Here is a 21,173-nt window from a genome sequence, read left to right as displayed (position 1 = left end):
ACTAGACAAATAAATGTAAAACATAACATAACGGAAACATGCGCATAAAATAAATGGATGCATAATTCAGAAAAATAAAGAAGAGTGCGAGAAAAAGAGAAGAACTAGAGAGCGATTTTGATGTGGAATGGAGAAAATAGGCAGTAGAGTTCTTAAATGCATAATATGATAAACTAAAGAGAATTTTCATAAAACATTAAATTTTAAAATAAACTGTACAATTCGAAATCTGTAGGATACAGAATTAGTAAAATTTTACAGTTGCAGAAATCTAGGAGGATTATGATATATTACAAACATTGATTGGACATAAACTTTATCATTCTTTATGGACCCTGAGATTATGAGTGTGTGAATGTTAATGATGTTCTAATACTACCGGTGATATTTGATGCAAATTTTAGGACATAGTCGGGGAACTTTAGGTTATATTTGTAAGGTGTCATCATAAGATTAATAGGTTATAGGGCGGTGATGATTTTATCAAAATTATAAAATTTAAAATTATGTATAATACTAGTAACATTAATTATACTCTTCTGCCCTTTAAACTAAGTGCAATCTTTAGGTTCCAACAAGATTGGTGAAATTATTAGAGCAATGCAAATTATGACATTTAAGAAGCAGACGCATACGAAAGCACGACCACTAGTAGGAATATGAGCTTGTGACTTCCAAGAATAGAATTAGTCCACTTTATCTTCTCTTGCAGCAGAAGCCTAAGCTGGTGCTTGTGTTAGAAACCATAGTTGAACCATGTCACTTCCCTTGATTTTAGCCATAGGCGGAGTATATGTATCCATGTTTCTTGGGGATTTTAGATCCGATCTGTAGCCGAGATAAGTTAGATATATTGGTTGGATTCCTTCCATATTCTAGATAATACTACATATATTTGTGATTTTAGATCCAATCAGTAGCAGATACACGCTACATATATATAAGTGTAGATATAGTAATATAGACTCACAATAAGCAAACGTGCTTGACTAATATTTCTAAATGGATAATAATTGAAGAGCTAACTAAAATGATTACATGCTGAACGTTTAAAACAAGAGAAACTAACAACTATAAACCAGGAACTAAATACCTGATTTATCTCCATTACTCTCCTAGATAGACTCAACTACTAAGACCTATTCTAACTGCATACAACCACGTATACACAGCTGATTTATTATTAAAACAGAATTAATCATATTTAGATTAGATTAATATTCCAACAAACTCCCCCTTAATCTAAAATTGATTAAGGTCCTTCACTCCCAGCAGCTGGCGCATCCTTTCAAACTTAACAATTGACATGGGCTTTGTAAGAATATCTGCTCGCCGTGCCTCTGTGTTCACATGTCTGATAACTATGGAACCTTTCTCTACACATTCTCGGATGAAGTGGTAGCGCACATCTATGTGTTTACTACGTCCGTGGAACACTGGATTTTTAGCAAGGTCTATAGCAGACCTATTATCAATGTAAAGCACAACTGGTCCAGCTTTGATGTTCATAATCTGACTTAACAAACTGTGTAACCAAATCCCTTGACAGGCCGCAGCCGTGGCTGCCATAAACTCAGCTTCACACGATGACAACGCCACACATCATTGTTTTTGAGATACCCATGTGATCAATGATTCATCAAGATAAAAAGCCATTCCTCCTGTTGATTTCCTGTCCATAATGTCGCCTGCAAGATCACTATCAGAGAAGCCAGAAAGCATATAGTCACCACGACCTCGAGCATACACCAGTCCATAGTTTAACGTCCCTTTCACGTACCTCATAATTCTTTTTACAGCGTTCAGATGCAACACAGTAGGTCTCTCCATGAATCTACTCACCAAGCCTACTGCATACGCAATGTCAGGGCGCGTATGCACCAAGTACCTCAAACCACCCACCATACTCTTAAAATCCATAGAATTTACAGCTTCACCTTTATCATCCTTGTGTAGTTGAATCTTTGGTTCCATCGGGTACTTGGTTGAGTTGCACTCTGTTAAGCCAGCCTTCTCCAACACTTTTCTAGCGTACGCCGTCTGTTTTAACTCGATATGCCCTGCTCCTTGTTTTACTTCAATTCCAAGATAATAACTCAGTTGTCCAAGATCTGACATCTCGAATTCTTTACTCATCTGTGCCTTGAACTGAACAATATTGGTTACATTCGTGCCCGTGATGATCAAGTCGTCTACATATACACCTATAATCAAAGTTTCATCATCCTCCTTTTTAGTATACACAGCATGTTCCAACGGGCATTTGATAAACCCAAGTTTTTCCAGACACTTATTCAGTTGATTGTACCAAGCTCGAGGAGCTTGTCGAAGCCCGTACAGTGCTTTAAACAACCTGTAGACCTTTTGCTCTTCCCCTTGCTTCTCATAACCTTCTGGTTGCTGGACATATACCTCCTCATATAGTTGACCATTTAAGAACGCTGATTTAACGTCCAAATGATGAACTTCCCAAGAATTTTGGGCTGCCAATGCTAGAAGTAATCGTACTGTTTCCATCCTTGTTACTGGGGCAAAAGCTTGTTCGAAATCAATACCACATTTCTGTACATATCCCTTGGCGACGAGTCTTGCCTTATGCTTCAAAATCTTCCCATCGGTGTCTTTTTTTACTTTGTAAACCCACTTCAAAGCAATCGACTTGTGACCAGGTGGCAAGTTTGTCAATTCCTAGGTTCTGTTTCTCTCTATAGCTTCAATTTCACAGTCCATGGCCTGTCTCCAGCAACTTTCTTTTACTGCTTCTGCGAAATGTACTGGTTCATCAATCCCAGCTAACAACAACTCGTCAGCTAAGTCATCGTTCAGTTCCTGCTACTCAGTTTCGTTGTATATGTCCTGAAGTAGCCTGTAACGATGAGGTGACTCACTACCATCATAGGCATCTTCATTTAGAGTTTCTGTGGTGCTGTAACGAGACTGAGGAGTCTGTGAGGTATGTGACTGAGGTGACTCTGCTTCACCTGATTCAGAAGAATGATTGTTTGACCAGTTTTCATCTCCCATATTTTCCACTCGAGGAGTGCCTTGATCACACGATATTTCTTCGTCCTGAGTTTCTTCACCGAATACCCCTGCCACAGTGAACGATGTCGACACCTGTGTATCATCTTTAGTTGCATTGTTCCAATTCCATCCCTTTGCTTCATCGAACACGACGTCCCGACTAATGTGCACACGCCCAGTGTCGGGATTGAACAAACGGTAAGCCTTTGTACCTGCTTCTCATCCAAGATGAACAACACGAACACTTTTGTCATCCAATTTAGTTGTATGCACACTTGGTACTTTCATATAAGCAATGCAGCCAAAGACCTTGAGATATTCCACCTGTGGCTTTTTCTTTGACCATGACTCATAAGGCGTTGCACCTTCAACTGCTCGAGTTGGCACTCGGTTTAACAAATAAACGGCATGCCTTATTGCTTCTCCCCACATATACATGGGCATGTTTCTTTCTTTCAGTAGACTCCTCCCCATGGCAACCACAGTTCTGTTGCGTCGCTCCACAACTCCGTTCTATTGTGGAGTGTATGGAGCTGTAAAGTGGCGAGCAATACCCATATCATTACAAAAACTTGCAAAGGCCTTCGAGCAGAATTCTCCTCCTCTATCAGTGCGAAGAACTTTAATAGTCTGGTTTGATTCCTTTTCCACTAATACTTTAAATGTCTTAAAATATGTCAGTGCTTCATCCTTTGTCCTGAGCATATAAACCCACATTGCACGACTAAAATCGTCAACAAACAATAGAAAATACTTGTTACCGGCTGGTGTTGATGGAGATATAGGGCCACAGATGTCTCCATGGATGAGTTCCAGCCGTTCCTTGGCACTAAAGATAGACTGTGTGGGAAACGGGTGTCTCGCCTGTTTAGACATCAAGCATCCCTTACACACTTCCTTTGGGTGTGTAAAAATGGGCAAACCATGTACCATTCGATTCTTGGACATCAGATTCATAGAGTTAAAATTCACATGACCAAGCCGTGCATGCCAAAGCAAGGTCAAATCATCTGCTTTTGTTAACAAACACATTCCACTAGTATCCTTTGTTAAAACCTTGTATAATCTATTTGATGCACGCTTCACTTTCATTATCATGGTATTTTTCTCATTATAAATCCACAAAAATTCTCCCTTAATAATCACTTTACTACCACCTTCAGACAATTGGCCCAATGAAATTATATTATTGCATAGACTTGGAATAAAGTATACCTCTTTGAGAGTACATTCCTTGCCATCCTGAGTTGTAAGATTGATTGATCCTTTCCCATGTATTTCAACTGTGGATCCATCTCCAAACTTGACTCTACCTCTCACTCCTTCATCCAGTTTAGTGAACTTATGACGGTAACCGGTCATGTGGTTACTAGCCCCATTATCGAGATACCACACACTTGTGTCCCTTCGTCCTTCGAATCCAGCTTTGTTCAATTTTGGACTTACTCCTCCTTCATGGAGCAAAATCATCTCATCCTTGACACCATGACATTCTGCCAGCAAAAGAGTGGGTTCATCATCATTTACATAGGCCAAATTTGCCTCATGAGTTTGCTCCTTTTCTCTCCTGGGTTTACGACACTCCGCAGCATAGTGTCCGTAAGCACTGCAATTAAAACAGCGTATGTTGTTTCTGTCACGACCACCTCTAGAGAAGTCTCTTCCCTTTATTACATCTCTTCCCCGTGAGCTACCTCTGTTCGCTCGCTTCACCCACTCATCCCGAGTGAGTAATAGTTGGCCTTCCTTATTCTCCCTTTTCACCCATTCTTCTTTGGTGAGAAGTAGTTGTTGATCACTGCTCTCATTTTTCCCACGTACTCTTTCTTCATGGGCCTTAAGAGAGCCCACTGTCTCCTCAACAGACATTTGCTCCAGGTTCCCGAACTGCTCAATAGCTGAAGCTATCTGTAAGAATCTGGTGGGTACAGCTCGCAGAATTTTCTTGACCACGTATTCTTCTTCAATCTCCTCTCCCAACGTACGTATATTGGTTACTAAGCCGTTCAGCCTCATGCAGAAATCGTCAAGTTGCTCAGTGTCCTTCATAGTGAGGGCTTCAAACTCTGATTTAAGAGTCTGAACCTTCGCCTTTTTTACCTTATCTGCACCCAGATGTACTGTCTTGATGGCATCCCACGCCTCCTTTGAGGTTTTCTTGTCTGCAATTGACAACAACAGGTCCTCAGTAATTCCCTGGTAGATTATGGCCATTGCACGTTTATCTACCTTATCCTCGACAGCTGCTGTATCTTCTTTAGGTTCTATAGCATCCTACACGTCGTGGGCTTGCATGAAAACCTTCATTTTTAGTGACCATGCTGTGTAGTTCGTTTTGTTGAGCATCGGAAAACTTAAACCAAATGAGCCCTCCTTTCCCTTGTTAGTTTCCATGAGTGTACAGACAGATTGTATGTATCAAGCTCTGATACCAAATATAAGTGTAGATATAGTAATATAGACTCACAATAAGCAAACGTGCTTGACTAATATTTCTGAATGGATAATAATTGAAGAGCTAACTAAAATGATTACATGCTGAACGTTTAAAACAAGAGAAACTAACAACTATAAACCAGGAACTAAATACCTGATTTATCTCCATTACTCTCCTAGATAGACTCAACTACTAAGACCTATTCTAACTGCATACAACCACGTATACACAGCTGATTTATTATTAAAACAGAATTAATCATATTTAGATTAAATTAATATTCCAACAATATATTTGTGGGATCCCTTCCATAGTCTTGATAATGCTACATATATTTTACACTCAAAATGTATGATATAGTGGAACAACATTCTTTCGGTCCATAGGCAAAAATAACATTATTAAAATAGATAAATAATTACCCCCTAACCGTAGCTGTAGGGAACATGTCACAACTTGACACCATATAAAAGAGTAGGGAGATATTAAAAATCATGACATTAATTAATTCGTGATGTATCCCACGAATGGGGTAATAAGAAAATATTAAAAGATCATAAAAAAGCAAGAGCAGATTCCAAGTATTTTGGGGTGTTACCTTATTTGTGGATCGATAAAAATGGAAAGCCACCTAAAGCACCTTATTCCATTACTAGAAAACAACGTAAACTTTTATTTGAATGGATTAGTTCGCTAAAACTTCAGCATAGTTATTCATCAAATATATCACGGTGTTGCAATGTTGAGGAGTGTACATTTTATGGATTTAGATCGCATATTTTTCTTCAAAAATTATTGCCTCTTGCAATTCGTGAACTTTTATTGGCGCTTATTGTGGATGCAATCACGACAATTTCTAACTTTTTTCAAGATTTATGCTCATCCGTGGTTACAAAACTGATCTGAAAATAATGGAAATATCGGTTATCAAAGCTTTGTGTTTGTTGAAAATGATTTTTTCTCAAAGTTGGTTTGATTCGATGGAACACTTGTTTGTACATCTAGTCGAAGAAATTAGATTTAAAACCGACCGTTTTTTCTTAAAACCGTCCAATTTAGTCGGTCGATTTTATCCTTTTTTTAGTGTAGATCATTTAACAGTGAAGCCCACCAGATAATATCATGCTAAGATTGATAAGATTTAGTTATCTCTAATTCAATTTATGTTATATTATATTTATCACTCATAAAAAATTCAGTGTCACACCGTCGAAGTAACAACCTCAACATAAAATATCATTTTACTTGAAGCAAGCATATCAATATAAAATATCATTTTATTCGAGAATAGGTGAATGAGAAATTTGAGGAGTTGGCGCACTGCTAGATGAAAGAAAATTAAATTAATATATTTACGAAGCCGTTGAAGCCATGTGTGTTTCAGAAAATGAATGAGAAGCTCAGAATTCGAAGTCGGGTTTGGGGGTGAGTGTCAGAATTCAAACTCTCTTGGGTTAACATCAAATTTGGCAGCCACGAAGTATTTCCCAAAGTGTGAGTATAAGAAGCAATAATGCATGCACGTACATAAGAAAAAAAAAAAAAAAAAAGTGGATCGTGGTGCATTTACTTGCGACGAAATGCAAATTTGTGATAAAAATTTGAACTTACTATTCGAACAAAAGCAAAAGTGACGGAAATTTTTCATCGTAATTGGTTCAATTCGACAATTTTAATAAAAAAAAGACCATCATTTATGCCCTGATTTTTTGTAATGAACATTAATATATGATAATCTCACGGGAGTACTAAGTAGATCAAGATAAAAATTAAATTAAAAAACTAATTTGTGTCTAGGTACCCACACGGAAATAATACATAAAATGTAAAAAATTTAAAACCGTCTAGACACGGTGTCTTCTCAAATTTTCAGCAAGTTGCTCTATTATGTAAATTAAAATGCAGATCATACAATATCCCTATTACATCCATTGCTTACATTCTTTAAAAACTTAGTCGAAACAAAGTCGAGAGCGCTGATGTCAACTTAATCGCCCAAATTATTCCATGTGAAATGCATAAAAACATTTTATAGTCAATATAACTTTCATTTTTCAGAAAAAAATATACATGAATTAGAAAACAAGAAACTATGATTTGTTTCATTTAGTATATATCTCCGGGGCACAATCTACTATATTATGCTAGATTGCAGCTGACACAACTAAAGTTGTAAGAGGGAAGAAAATTTGAATGAATAAGAACAACACCTAATTCCATATTGGCACAGCAGAGAAGAACTACTAGTAGTCTCCTTCAAGATGTATGATCCCCTCTCACTCTAGTACTACATATTTATGAAAAACAGAACATTTTGAGGTTAAGTGTGGCTGTGAAATGGACAACAAATTCCTTACCCGCACAGAGAAACATTTGGCGTAAACATCAACACAGGTAAAGGTAATAGCAGATACATAACATAAACATGTCAGTTCCCATATGCTTTCCCAACATAAGCAATATAAAATAAATAGAAAATAATTAGAAAATTTGTTATTAATGAGGGGCTTATGCTTACATTGGATGTAAGGTTGCAACAAAAGGATATGCACGAATAAATGGAGGTTCACCAATATGCGCCTCAACTTTCTTACTTGGAGATTATAAAGAACAACTTTGCCAGAGATGTTTACAACAAGAGCTACAATTTGGGCACGCCATCTTACTACAAAAAACATGAAATCATCGTAAGTATTTATGACATGAAATTTATGTTGGTTTGCGCTACAGTTGTATGTAGATTATGTGTGATTAGACAGATTAATGAATTGATTCAGGAGCCAAAAATGGCTAGACACCTGGAAAAAAGCATATCGCTGATTTTAATATTTTTGGGTTATTCATAATTGTGGGTTATTTACGATGGTTGTTCATAACATATTCCGTCATAATGTAGTAATTTTCTATATTTTTAATTTTATTTTATATTAAATTTGACAACCAACAGGATCTCATATACTAAAATACGACGTTTTTGTGTCTGAACTTAACAACATACGATGATTGTTTCACTCGTAAGTTTATTTGTTATTAAATTGCTAAAGTGGATCTCAGTGCTTTTACTTATGACGAAATGCAATTTGTGATGAAATTTTGAACTTACTACTTGAGCAAAAGCAAAAGCAACGGAAAATTTTCATCGTAATTGGTTCAATTTGACCGTTTCAATAAAAAGGACTATCATAGATGCCCCGATTTGTTGTAATGAACATTAATAAATAATAATCTCACTGGGTACTAAGTATATTAAGATATAAATTACATTAAAAAATTATATAATGTGTCTAGGTACACACACGGAAATAATACATAAAATGTAGAAAATCTAAAACCGGCTAGACACGGTATCTTCTCAAATTTTCAGCAAGTAGTTCTATTATGTAAATTAAAATGTAGATCATACAATATTCCCTGTTACATTTCATTGCTTACATTCCTTAAAAATTAAACATAGTAGAAACAAAGTCTAGAGTGCTGATGTCAACTTATTCCCCAAATTATTCCCTGTGAAACGCAGAAAAACATTTTGTAGTCAATAATATTATTTTCATTTTTCAGAAAAAAAATATACATGAATTTGAAAACAAGAAACTCTGATTTGTTTCAGAAAGCAGATAAATTTGTGCAACATATTTTACTACACATTTAACAAGGCAGGATTTTTTTTATTTTTAGAAATAAGCATTCCTAGCTTACCATTAAAAGCAAAATAGTTAGTATTAATATTAAATACACCTACCTAACTGCATATTCCACTGAGGATGGAACAAATTTAACAAAACAGGTTTTCATTTATAGGATCACAATAAGTTAGTCACTTATAGTTATGGTAGTCATCATTTAGTATATATCTCTAGGGCACAATCTACTATATTATGCTTGATTGCAGCTGACACAACCAAAGTTGTAAGAGGGAAGAAAATTTAAATGAAGAACAATAAATAATTCCATATTCGCACAGCAGAGAAGAACTACTAGGAGTCTCCTTTAAGATGTATAAGCCCCCTCTCACTCTATATAGCATTTTGAGGTTGACTGTGGCTGAGAAATGAACAACAAATTCCTTACTCGCACAGAGAAACATTTGGCTTAAACATGTCCGTTCCCATATGCTTTCCCAACATAAGCTATAGTAAATTAAATAGAAAATAATTAGAAAATTTGTTATTAATGAGGGGCTTGTGCTTACATTGGATGTAAGGTTGCAACGAAAGGATATGCAGGAATAAATGGAGGTTCACCAAGATAAAGAATTGCCCCACCGTTAATACTGTTCCATCTGAGCTCAGATAGGAGCACCTCAACTTTCTTACTTTAGAGATTATACAGAACAACTTTGCCAGAGACATTTCACTACAACATATTTTCAATCATACAACTGTTTTTTTACCGTTGTGTGACAAGTATGTTTTCCGTTGTCTATCCAACACTCGTGTGATTGAACTTCAGACAATGGTTGTTTTTACCATTGTAGAAAGAGAGGTTAAACAACATGTTAGAGTACTTGTGTTAACATAGAAGACACAACAGTTATTCTAAACAAACCATTGTTGAAACTTTTTTAAACAACTGTTTCTTTATTCAACTATTGTCTAACTAACTTAACAACAATGGTTTTTCTTCAAAACCATTGTTGTTAATTTATTCGATATTTTCATAAATAACAGTTTATAAACTTTTTTAACTCGTTAAAACCGTTGTCATGAATGTATTTTGTTTAAAAGACAATGGTGTAAATGATTTAAACCATTGCAAAGAATATCAAAAGACAACAGTTTTTTCTATAAAAAAAATGTGCAATGAGAAATACAACAGTTTTCATCATTTTTTAAGTGGGTTTCACACAACTGTTTACAAAATTAATCTCATTATTTAAAATAAATCAATTTTAAAATAAAATAATATTATATTAATTCAATTGTTATTTCAAAATTAAAATTAAATTTATAATACAAAGGTTCTCTACAAGAATTACAACTATAACTTAAAATCTATTTCTAAACATGCTCATTAAGGTAAACAATAATAAATTTGTATACGTATTCCTATTTAGATTAATGTGCAGAGCTGCATGCATTCCAACTGCAAAACCCTGCTCAGTGGCATGAATAGCAAGGCCTTTTACAAAACCCTGCTCAGTGGCATGAATAGCAAGGCCTTTTGCAGCACCAAGTGCAATCTTCAATCTCGTCAACCAGGGCAATGAAACAGAGTATCCTGCAAATATTATTAACAACGCAAATTTTAGCTCATTAGTAGCAGTTTGATCAGAAGATCTGTAACTTAATCACGCATTATGTTACATTAACTCACTTCCAAACAAATGGTTTTCGAGGTTGCCTTGTGCGATGTATTCGTAAACAAGAAGCCTATTTTCATCCTGGCAACAATAGCCTATCAACTTCACAAGATGTGGATGTGCTAATTTCCAAGAAATATAACTTCAGCCTGCAACACATCACATTTTACCAACTTTAAGCAAATAAATCTTTCGAATGTCGAATAAGGCAGCAGCTAAAGAATGTAAAATGCTCACCAGCCATTCTCTATGACCCTGTCTTGAATTCAAATCCAAACAAGCAAGTTTTTATTTCATCCTCACACTAACTAAGAAGGAATATTTTATCGCATTCACGTCACAGCATGAAAAAGCCCGTACTTGTGCTTTACTCTAAATTCATATACCCTACACACTTACGGAGGTCCTTATTGGAGTTTTGTGTCTATATTAACTGGAATCTAGTCACTCTACCACAAAATCTAGCTGTTTGTAGTGGCTTGCTTGACTAGTTGACTACCCCCACACTGAGACTTGAGAGGTGTGGGCTATGTGAGTCAAGATTGGCTTATAAAATAGTATTAATTTTTTTATGGACATGGCTCACCAATGAGAAAAGGCAAAGGCAAAGCCCTGGCCTGTTAACAGCAGAAACAAGACCAGCCCAACATTGTAAATTCAAATTCCAGACAAATATTTTTTTATAGCTACTAAGAAATGACAATTGTCAGCATCAGACATGGTAGCTAAACCAGAAGCTCTTTATCATTTGAGCTTGCTTTTTTTCTATACCAAAAAAATAGTGCAGAAATTTCTTTATTTAAACATAAAAGAGTGGTAGCAAGACTTACCTGCCTGTTATTTTTATATCAATGTCCGAACTCCGAATCACTGAAAGTCTTGCAACAAAATAGTTCCCAAGTCATGAAATTTTATAACCAAATTGTTCATTTTTATAAGATTTTAACGCTAGATAAGCCCTGTGTCAACATATGCAGGGCCAGGTACAAGGACATTTACAATTTTCACCATAAAGAATTTAAAATGCTCACCAGCCATTCTCATGCATACCGACTACATACATTCAAAATTCTACAAAAATACACTAGGAAACACCAAAAAATCCAAACTTTAAATTCTGTTTGTCAGAATACTACTACATAAACCAACATTCACTAAAACAAAAACAAAATTCCCTAAAAACATAAATCCAATTCACCTGATTAGTACATAAACATGATCCCATACATATTGGCATTAAAAAATTAAAGGGGGACCAAACATACTTGTAAGAACAAGAAGAACAAAATTCATTGTTTACTGTATGGCCAATACCAATTCCTCCAATACCACAACTAACTTTCTGAAATCACACAAATCACAAATAGGGGTCAGCAAGATTCATCAAGAATTCAAAAGGGTATATCAAAAATCCAACAATTAACATAAAATATGAACCTGGATAGGAAACTGGAGAGTTTCTTGAATGACTAGCGATGAAGATTCCTGTTACATGACTACAAGTATAAGGAGTTTAGTAGACTAAAAGCTAATACTGATGACTGATGTGACTTTTTATGAAGCAAATGAATAGGAGTATTGATACTGTAACATAGAAGCAGGAAGATTGAAAAACATAAGGAACAACTAACCTCATACATTACTTTCTTATTGACTGGTGTAGTGTTGTCACCAAGAAGCCACTCACTGGTTGTTTTGAGTTTTAAGAACCCGCCCTCACTTTCGTCATCTACGGACTATAAAACTAGAATCAATCAGCAATTGCAAGATAAGCTGGAAATTATAACTCAACAATAATAATAAAAAAGAAAAAAGAGGGTAACAAGTTTCAGACCTCCTGGTACAGTTGTGACGAGTGAGAGCGCAGTTGAGTTTTGACATTGACAATGTGTTTGACATCCCTGAGCCAGAGACTATCGATAATCTTAGTTACAAAATCTCCATTCTCTCTATCCTTAATAAAATCATGAAAAACATCATCATTTTCAACTTCAGCTACTGAGATGGTGATTTTGTTGGAAAGAGATGAAGTAACAAAACGAGGAAGGGGGGTGGTCAGATAAGTGGTGGAACAACAACTACTCATATTCATTCCCCCGAATGCCTTTCTCTTTGATTTTTATTCAATTATTAATCTGCAAGTTGGGAATAGAAGCTGTTCCCATGGAGTAAATTAAGCACAACAAACATAGAACCTAACCTTGCAAATGATAAACACCTACTCATCAGTCATGCCGTGAGCTTGAAAGGTCAAATCATAACTCCAAAAACCTAACCTTGCAAATGATAAACAACTACTCATCAGTCATGCCGTGAGCTTGAAAGGTCTAATCAAGGAGATTAGAAATTCCAACCTTCATTTTTCTACTTGAGAAGCTGAATTCATATGCAATTTTGTTAAAGAGAAACAAGATTGGGTGAGGGAGATGGTTAAGGGAGATGGAAGAGTAGAGACAAGCACGAGAAGAAGAGGAGAAGAGGAGAAGAAGAGGGGTCAGATCTAAGAAAGGGGAAGGGGAGAAGTAGGGGGAAATGAAAATTAGAAGGAAGGGGGAAATCAAAATTAAAGGGGGAAACCAAAAATTGTGTGAAAATGAAAAAAAATCATAAAATATTTTTTTATTTATATATTATAATTAAATACTTATTTGTATTTTACTTTATATTAATAGAATAATTTTTATTTTAAAATAATTTCACATAATTTTTTATATAAAATTATTTGAAACAAATTTGAAAATTTTAAATTATTTTTCTACATAACAAAAGTTAATATATATTAACATTTTGCAAGATGACCCTAAAAGCATTTTTTAAGAAATTAATTAATTAATCAAGAAATAGTCTTATTTTTTTTAGTTGCACTTCTATTCGATTTTCAACAAAAAATCATACAAGATAAATTTAAAATTTTATGAATAATTCTTTTTATGATTACAATCGATATATCTCAATACAGTATTTCCTCACAATCTTGTTTTAGGGAGTTGTACTTTTACCTCATTTTCCTTATAAAGTCAAGGGAAAAAGGGGGGGAGATAAGGGGGAAATGAAGGGGGAGATAAGGGGGGAAATGAAATTTGGAAGAAGGGGAAAAAAATTATATTTATCGTATTATACATTTATCGTATTGTATTATAAATATTGGCCGATGGAGGGAACCTAATCTTAGTCATGATTTAGTAAAAAAATATCAAATTTACAAGTAGCTGCATTTAAAAATTAATCTTGTAAATCGGGAACGAGTCTCGTTGTCGGGAGGGGTACTTTTACCGGATTTTTCTAATCCTGACATGCAAGATGAAGTTCATATTTTTTAATAATTTTTTCATATGACTAAAATTGATATATCTTAACATCCGTACGGTTGGATCGTCGAAAAAATCATTTTAAAAATTAATCTTGTAAATCGGGAACGAGTCTCGTTCTCGGGAGGGGTACTTTTACCGGATTTTTCTAATCCTGACATGCAAGATGAAGTTCATATTTTTTAATAATTTTTTCATATGACTAAAATTGATATATCTTAACATCCGTACGGTTGGATCGTCGAAAATATCATTTTAAAAATTAATCTTGTAAATCGGGAACGAGTCTCGTTGTCGGGAGGGGTACTTTTACCGGATTTTTCTAATCCTGACACGCAAGATGAAGTTCATATTTTTTAATAATTTTGTCATATGACTAAAATTGATATATCTTAACATCCGTACGGTCGGATCGTCGAAAAAATCATTTTAAAAATTAATCTTGTAAATCGGGAACGAGTCTCGTTGTCGGGAGGGGTACTTTTACCGGATTTTTCTAATCCTGACATGCAAGATGAAGTTCATATTTTTTAATAATTTTTTCATATGACTAAAATTGATATATCTTAACATCCGTACGGTTGGATCGTCGAAAAAATCATTTTAAAAATTAATCTTGTAAATCGGGAACGAGTCTCATTGTCGGGAGGGGTACTTTTACCGGATTTTTCTAATCCTGACATGCAAGATGAAGTTCATATTTTTTAATAATTTTTTCATATGACTAAAATTGATATATCTTAACATCCGTACGGTTGGATCGTCGAAAAAATCATTTTAAAAATTAATCTTGTAAATCGGGAACGAGTCTCGTTGTCGGGAGGGGTACTTTTACCGGATTTTTCTAATCCTGACATGCAAGATGAAGTTCATATTTTTTAATAATTTTTTCCTATGACTAAAATTGATATATCTTAACATCCGTACGGTTGGATCGTCGAAAAAATCATTTTAAAAATTAACCTTGTAAATCGGGAACGAGTCTCGTTGTCGGGAGGGGTACTTTTACCGGATTTTTCTAATCCTGACATGCAAGATGAAGTTTATATTTTTTAATAATTTTTTCATATGACTAAAATTGATATATCTTAACATCCGTACGGTCGGATCGTCGAAAAAATCATTTTAAAAATTAATCTTGTAAATCGGGAACGAGTCTCGTTGTCGGGAGGGGTACTTTTACCGGATTTTTCTAATCCTGACATGCAAGATGAAGTTCATATTTTTTAATAATTTTTTCATATGACTAAAATTGATATATCTTAACATCCGTACGGTTGGATAGTCGAAAAAATCATTTTAAAAATTAATCTTGTAAATCGGGAACGAGTCTCGTTGTCGGGAGGGGTACTTTTACCGGATTTTTCTAATCCTGACATGCAAGATAAAGTTCATATTTTTTAATAATTTTTTCTTATGACTAAAATTGATATATCTTAACATCCGTACGGTCGGATCGTCGAAAAAATCATTTTAAAAATTAATCTTGTAAATCGGGAACGAGTCTCGTTGTCGGGAGGGGTACTTTTACCGGATTTTTCTAATCCTGACATGCAAGATGAAGTTCATATTTTTTAATAATTTTTTCATATGACTAAAATTGATATATCTTAACATCCGTACGGTCGGATCGTCGAAAAAATCATTTTAAAAATTAATCTTGTAAATCGGGAACGAGTCTCGTTGTCGGGAGGGGTACTTTTACCGGATTTTTCTAATCCTGACATGCAAGATGAAGTTCATATTTTTTAATAATTTTTTCTTATGACTAAAATTGATATATCTTAACATCCGTACGGTTGGATCGTCGAAAAAATCATTTTAAAAATTAACCTTGTAAATCGGGAACGAGTCTCGTTGTCGGGAGGGGTACTTTTACCGGATTTTTCTAATCCTGACATGCAAGATGAAGTTCATATTTTTTAATAATTTTTTCATATGACTAAAATTGATATATCTTAACATCCGTACGGTCGGATCGTCGAAAAAATCATTTTAAAAATTAATCTTGTAAATCGGGAACGAGTCTCGTTGTCGGGAGGGGTACTTTTACCGGATTTTTTTAATCCTGACATGCAAGATGAAGTTCATATTTTTTAATAATTTTTTTATATGACTAAAATTGATATATCTTAACATCCGTACGGTTGGATCGTCGAAAAAATCATTTTAAAAATTAATCTTGTAAATCGGGAACGAGTCTCGTTGTCGGGAGGGGTACTTTTACCGGATTTTTCTAATCCTGACATGCAAGATGAAGTTCATATTTTTTAATAATTTTTTCATATGACTAAAATTGATATATCTTAACATCCGTACGGTTGGATCGTCGAAAAAATCATTTTAAAAATTAATCTTGTAAATCGGGAACGAGTCTCGTTGTCGGGAGGGGTACTTTTACCGGATTTTTCTAATCCTGACATGCAAGATGAAGTTCATATTTTTTAATAATTTTTTCCTATGACTAAAATTGATATATCTTAACATCCGTACGGTTGGATCGTCGAAAAAATCATTTTAAAAATTAACCTTGTAAATCGGGAACGAGTCTCGTTGTCGGGAGGGGTACTTTTACCGGATTTTTCTAATCCTGACATGCAAGATGAAGTTTATATTTTTTAATAATTTTTTCATATGACTAAAATTGATATATCTTAACATCCGTACGGTCGGATCGTCGAAAAAATCATTTTAAAAATTAATCTTGTAAATCGGGAACGAGTCTCGTTGTCGGGAGGGGTACTTTTACCGGATTTTTCTAATCCTGACATGCAAGATGAAGTTCATATTTTTTAATAATTTTTTCATATGACTAAAATTGATATATCTTAACATCCGTACGGTTGGATAGTCGAAAAAATCATTTTAAAAATTAATCTTGTAAATCGGGAACGAGTCTCGTTGTCGGGAGGGGTACTTTTACCGGATTTTTCTAATCCTGACATGCAAGATGAAGTTCATATTTTTTAATAATTTTTTCTTATGACTAAAATTGATATATCTTAACATCCGTACGGTCGGATCGTCGAAAAAATCATTTTAAAAATTAATCTTGTAAATCGGGAACGAGTCTCGTTGTCGGGAGGGGTACTTTTACCGGATTTTTCTAATCCTGACATGCAAGATGAAGTTCATATTTTTTAATAATTTTTTCATATGACTAAAATTGATATATCTTAACATCCGTACGGTCGGATCGTCGAAAAAATCATTTTAAAAATTAATCTTGTAAATCGGGAACGAGTCTCGTTGTCGGGAGGGGTACTTTTACCGGATTTTTCTAATCCTGACATGCAAGATGAAGTTCATATTTTTTAATAATTTTTTCTTATGACTAAAATTGATATATCTTAACATCCGTACGGTTGGATCGTCGAAAAAATCATTTTAAAAATTAACCTTGTAAATCGGGAACGAGTCTCGTTGTCGGGAGGGGTACTTTTACCGGATTTTTCTAATCCTGACATGCAAGATGAAGTTCATATTTTTTAATAATTTTTTCATATGACTAAAATTGATATATCTTAACATCCGTACGGTCGGATCGTCGAAAAAATCATTTTAAAAATTAATCTTGTAAATCGGGAACGAGTCTCGTTGTCGGGAGGGGTACTTTTACCGGATTTTTTTAATCCTGACATGCAAGATGAAGTTCATATTTTTTAATAATTTTTTTATATGACTAAAATTGATATATCTTAACATCCGTACGGTTGGATCGTCGAAAAAATCATTTTATAAATTAATCTTGTAAATCGGGAACGAGTCTCGTTGTTGGGAGGGGTACTTTTACCGGATTTTTCTAATCCTGACATGCAAGATGAAGTTCATATTTTTTAATAATTTTTTCATATGACTAAAATTGATATATCTTAACATCCGTACGGTTGGATCGTCGAAAAAATTATTTTAGAAATTAATCTTGTAAACCGGAAATCTCATTTATAGAGTAATACTTTTACAATGGTTTCCTTGAAACACCATTGTGTAAAGATAAAATAAGACAACACTTTTTTTATTATAATAACCGTTGTGTGAGCATATCAGCTTTTTTCAATCTAACGGCTAATATCTAATCTCATTTCAATCAAGGGCTATCATTCAGACACTTCAGCAATCCGAGTAAAATGTTTACAACCAATCATGGGGTGCCACCTCATCAGGTGGTGCCCATTGAAATTATAAAATAACTATTTCAGACAACTGTTTTGTTCCGTTGTATGAAGTTTTCTAAGACCACCCTTGTAAAAACTATTGTGTGAATTACACAACGTAATATCTAAAAGCTTGTATGAGACCAACTAAGACAACACTTTTGTTTTAACATAAAACCGTTGTACAAGAATTCGGCTATTTTTCGATCTAACGGCCAATATCAAATCTCATATCAATGAAGGGCTCTCATTTCGCCACGTCAGCAATCCTTGTGAATAATTTACCACCTATCACGTGCTGCCACCTCAATACGTGGTACCCATTGAAATTCCTCAGACAACGGTTTCATTCCGTTGTTTGATGGTTTAGAGGACAACCTTTCTAAAAAACCGTTATCTCAATTACACAATGTAATGTCAAAACCGTTGTCTTATATCCCTATACGTTAACATAGTAACAACGGTTTGTAATCGTTATGTTAAAGATCTACAACAACACTATATTTAAAAAACTGTTGTTTGACTCGATGAGAGGATACAACTTGTACAACAGTTTTAAAAAGATGAATATCCGTTGTTTGTTCTGGAGCTCACACAACTGTTTTTTCTGTAAAATCAATTCACCGTTGTATGATTTTTTAGGACGACGGTTTTTTTTTTAACCGTTGTTTGTCAAGTGTTGTCTGATTGCAAATTTCTTGTAGTGTTTACAAGAAGAGCTGTGTCTTCTTCCCCTTCTCCTCTCAGAACGCTTAATATTGATTGGATGGAGTGACGTTTCTGCAGATTTCTCCCATTCCCAAAATCATGTGGTAATGAAGAAATGAGATGATTAATATGTACCCGGTGCTTTATAACCCACTTCATAGTAACCTCATCCAACTCATACACATGTAAATTTTTTTGTGCCCAATCTACGACACAAACAATGTACAAGTGCCCATTAGATTCAACAAAATGCCTGAAGCCTGAACCAGAAGCCTTTGGAGGAAAAGAGATTTTGGTCAAATTCTTAGCTTCAATATCGAAACAATAACAAGATTGCGTGTTTCTCACAATCCAATAAATAGCACCCTGGCAATACAGTCCCTTTCCGTATTGCAGCTCATGTCCATCCATAGTAACATTAGTATCTTTCCATCTACCAGTTTCTGAACTAAATATCATGAATTTAGATGTAACTACTCTCGCTATCGACGCTGTAGCACAGATAACTTTGTAATGGGGTGATACCAGAGGCTCAGAAGCCAAAACAAAAGTAACAATCCATTCATAAAATCTAGAATCTAATTTGGGTGAAGGTACTGATTTGATTTCATTGTTATGCCATATAAGGTCCACATGAATAAGTCATTGTCTGAGAGGAGAGTTTGTAGGAGTCGTTTGAATAAGTGGAGAGGTGGAGTTTTATCAGGAGATAGTTGCTATTTGTTAGCCTTATCTGTAGTGGTAGTTTTACTGTCTTTTAGTTTAAATAATGTAAAGTAGTTATCTGCAATTTTTTATCAGCAAGAAATACAAAATGAGTTTATACTCAGTTCTGGTGTTTTTCACTCCTTTTATCTATTCTACAACCGGTGTGTACTGTTGTTTAGCTTTCAGGTTGTACAAGTGGAGTCCCAAATGAATGCGTGAGCTAGGGTTTTCAAGAGTGTGGCAGCGCCGGAACTGGGGATCGGAAATTAGGGCACACCATTGTTTAGAGACTGATTTGAATCGGACCACTGATCTGACTGGAACACGAACTAAAATCAGACCGAGAAAGAAATCGTTGCCCCCTATTAATTCTGCTGATGCTGAACACAGTTTTTTAGATTTAAGGTTGGTCCTCATCTTTTTAGATTTAAGGTTGGTCCTTATCGTTTCTGCTCAACTGGCGGCGGCGGCTCTGCTTTCAACTTAGTAATTTTTGTAATACTGACGTTTCAGGATTCAACTTACGGCTACTACCTTCGTACTATTACTTAATAAATATGCAGAAAACAAATCTTGTATAATAGAACATAAAAGATTGAAAATAAATTTTAAGATTTACATGTTATATATCACACTTATGTAGTATTATTTAGAAGTGCTGCAGATGCAAATGCAGAACCAGAAGAATCACTGAATCAGTATTGTTACTACACGCCTGAGGAATGAGTTTGGCTTCTCTGGGTAGTGGCCAAACTGTTTTCTAAAGACGTAGAAGACTGATCTGAGGGTGTGAAATAGGTTGCCACAGGCATTTTTGCTGGGAGAGCAGGCAATGAAGCATCAAGATCATTAAGAACATGAATAACTTGCCTGATGGAAGGCCTAATTGTCCTATCTGGATGTGCACACCAAAGCCCGACAATCATCAATCGTTTCATTTCATGCTCATCGTAATCCCCAGAGAGTTTTGGGTCAGCTGCTTCAAGAATTTGTTCCGTTCCATAAAGGTCCCAAACCCACTTTACTAACTCTTTCCGACTTTCGTCAAGCTTAATATCAATAGGTTTTCGACCACATGCTATTTCCAATGCTACAACTCCGAAGCTGAAAACATCCGACTCCCTGCTAGCTTGTCCTGTGACAAAACATTCGGGGGCCATGTAGCCTCGTGTCCCGGCCACAATAGTTGTTTGTGAGCCCTTATCATGATCAACAAATCTGGCTAATCCGAAATCACCTAGCTTAGTGTTGAAATTTAAATCTAACATGACATTGCTTGATTTAATATCTCTATGCACTACACATTGCTCCCATTCTTCATGTAGATAAAGCAATACTGATGCCAGGCCATGAGCGATTTTATACCTTGCATTCCATCAATAATGAAAAGATATGTCAAAGATTCTCTAAGCTCATGCAGAGTGAATATGAAATGAGTATGATGGGAGAACTAAGTTACTTTCTTGGACTTCAAGCCACTCAAAGAAGTGATGGGATTTTCTTGGGAGTTACCACCCGGACACAAACCTATTGGA

General features: G+C 35.0%; 1 protein-coding gene across 1 annotated transcript; it reads right to left on the bottom strand.

The window, feature by feature from the left end:
* Positions 1–20,345: 20,345 nt before the first annotated feature.
* On the bottom strand, positions 20,346–20,906 carry LOC141661242 (L-type lectin-domain containing receptor kinase IX.1-like). Its single transcript, XM_074468228.1, has one exon. It carries the CDS (start codon positions 20,904–20,906, stop codon positions 20,346–20,348), a length of 561 nt encoding a protein of 186 aa, XP_074324329.1.
* Between the last annotated feature and the right edge of the window lie 267 nt (positions 20,907–21,173).

The sequence above is a fragment of the Apium graveolens genome, chromosome 5, assembly GCF_009905375.1.
Source record: "Apium graveolens cultivar Ventura chromosome 5, ASM990537v1, whole genome shotgun sequence".
NCBI lineage: Eukaryota > Viridiplantae > Streptophyta > Magnoliopsida > Apiales > Apiaceae > Apium > Apium graveolens.
This window is presented reverse-complemented; position numbering and strand designations above follow the sequence as displayed.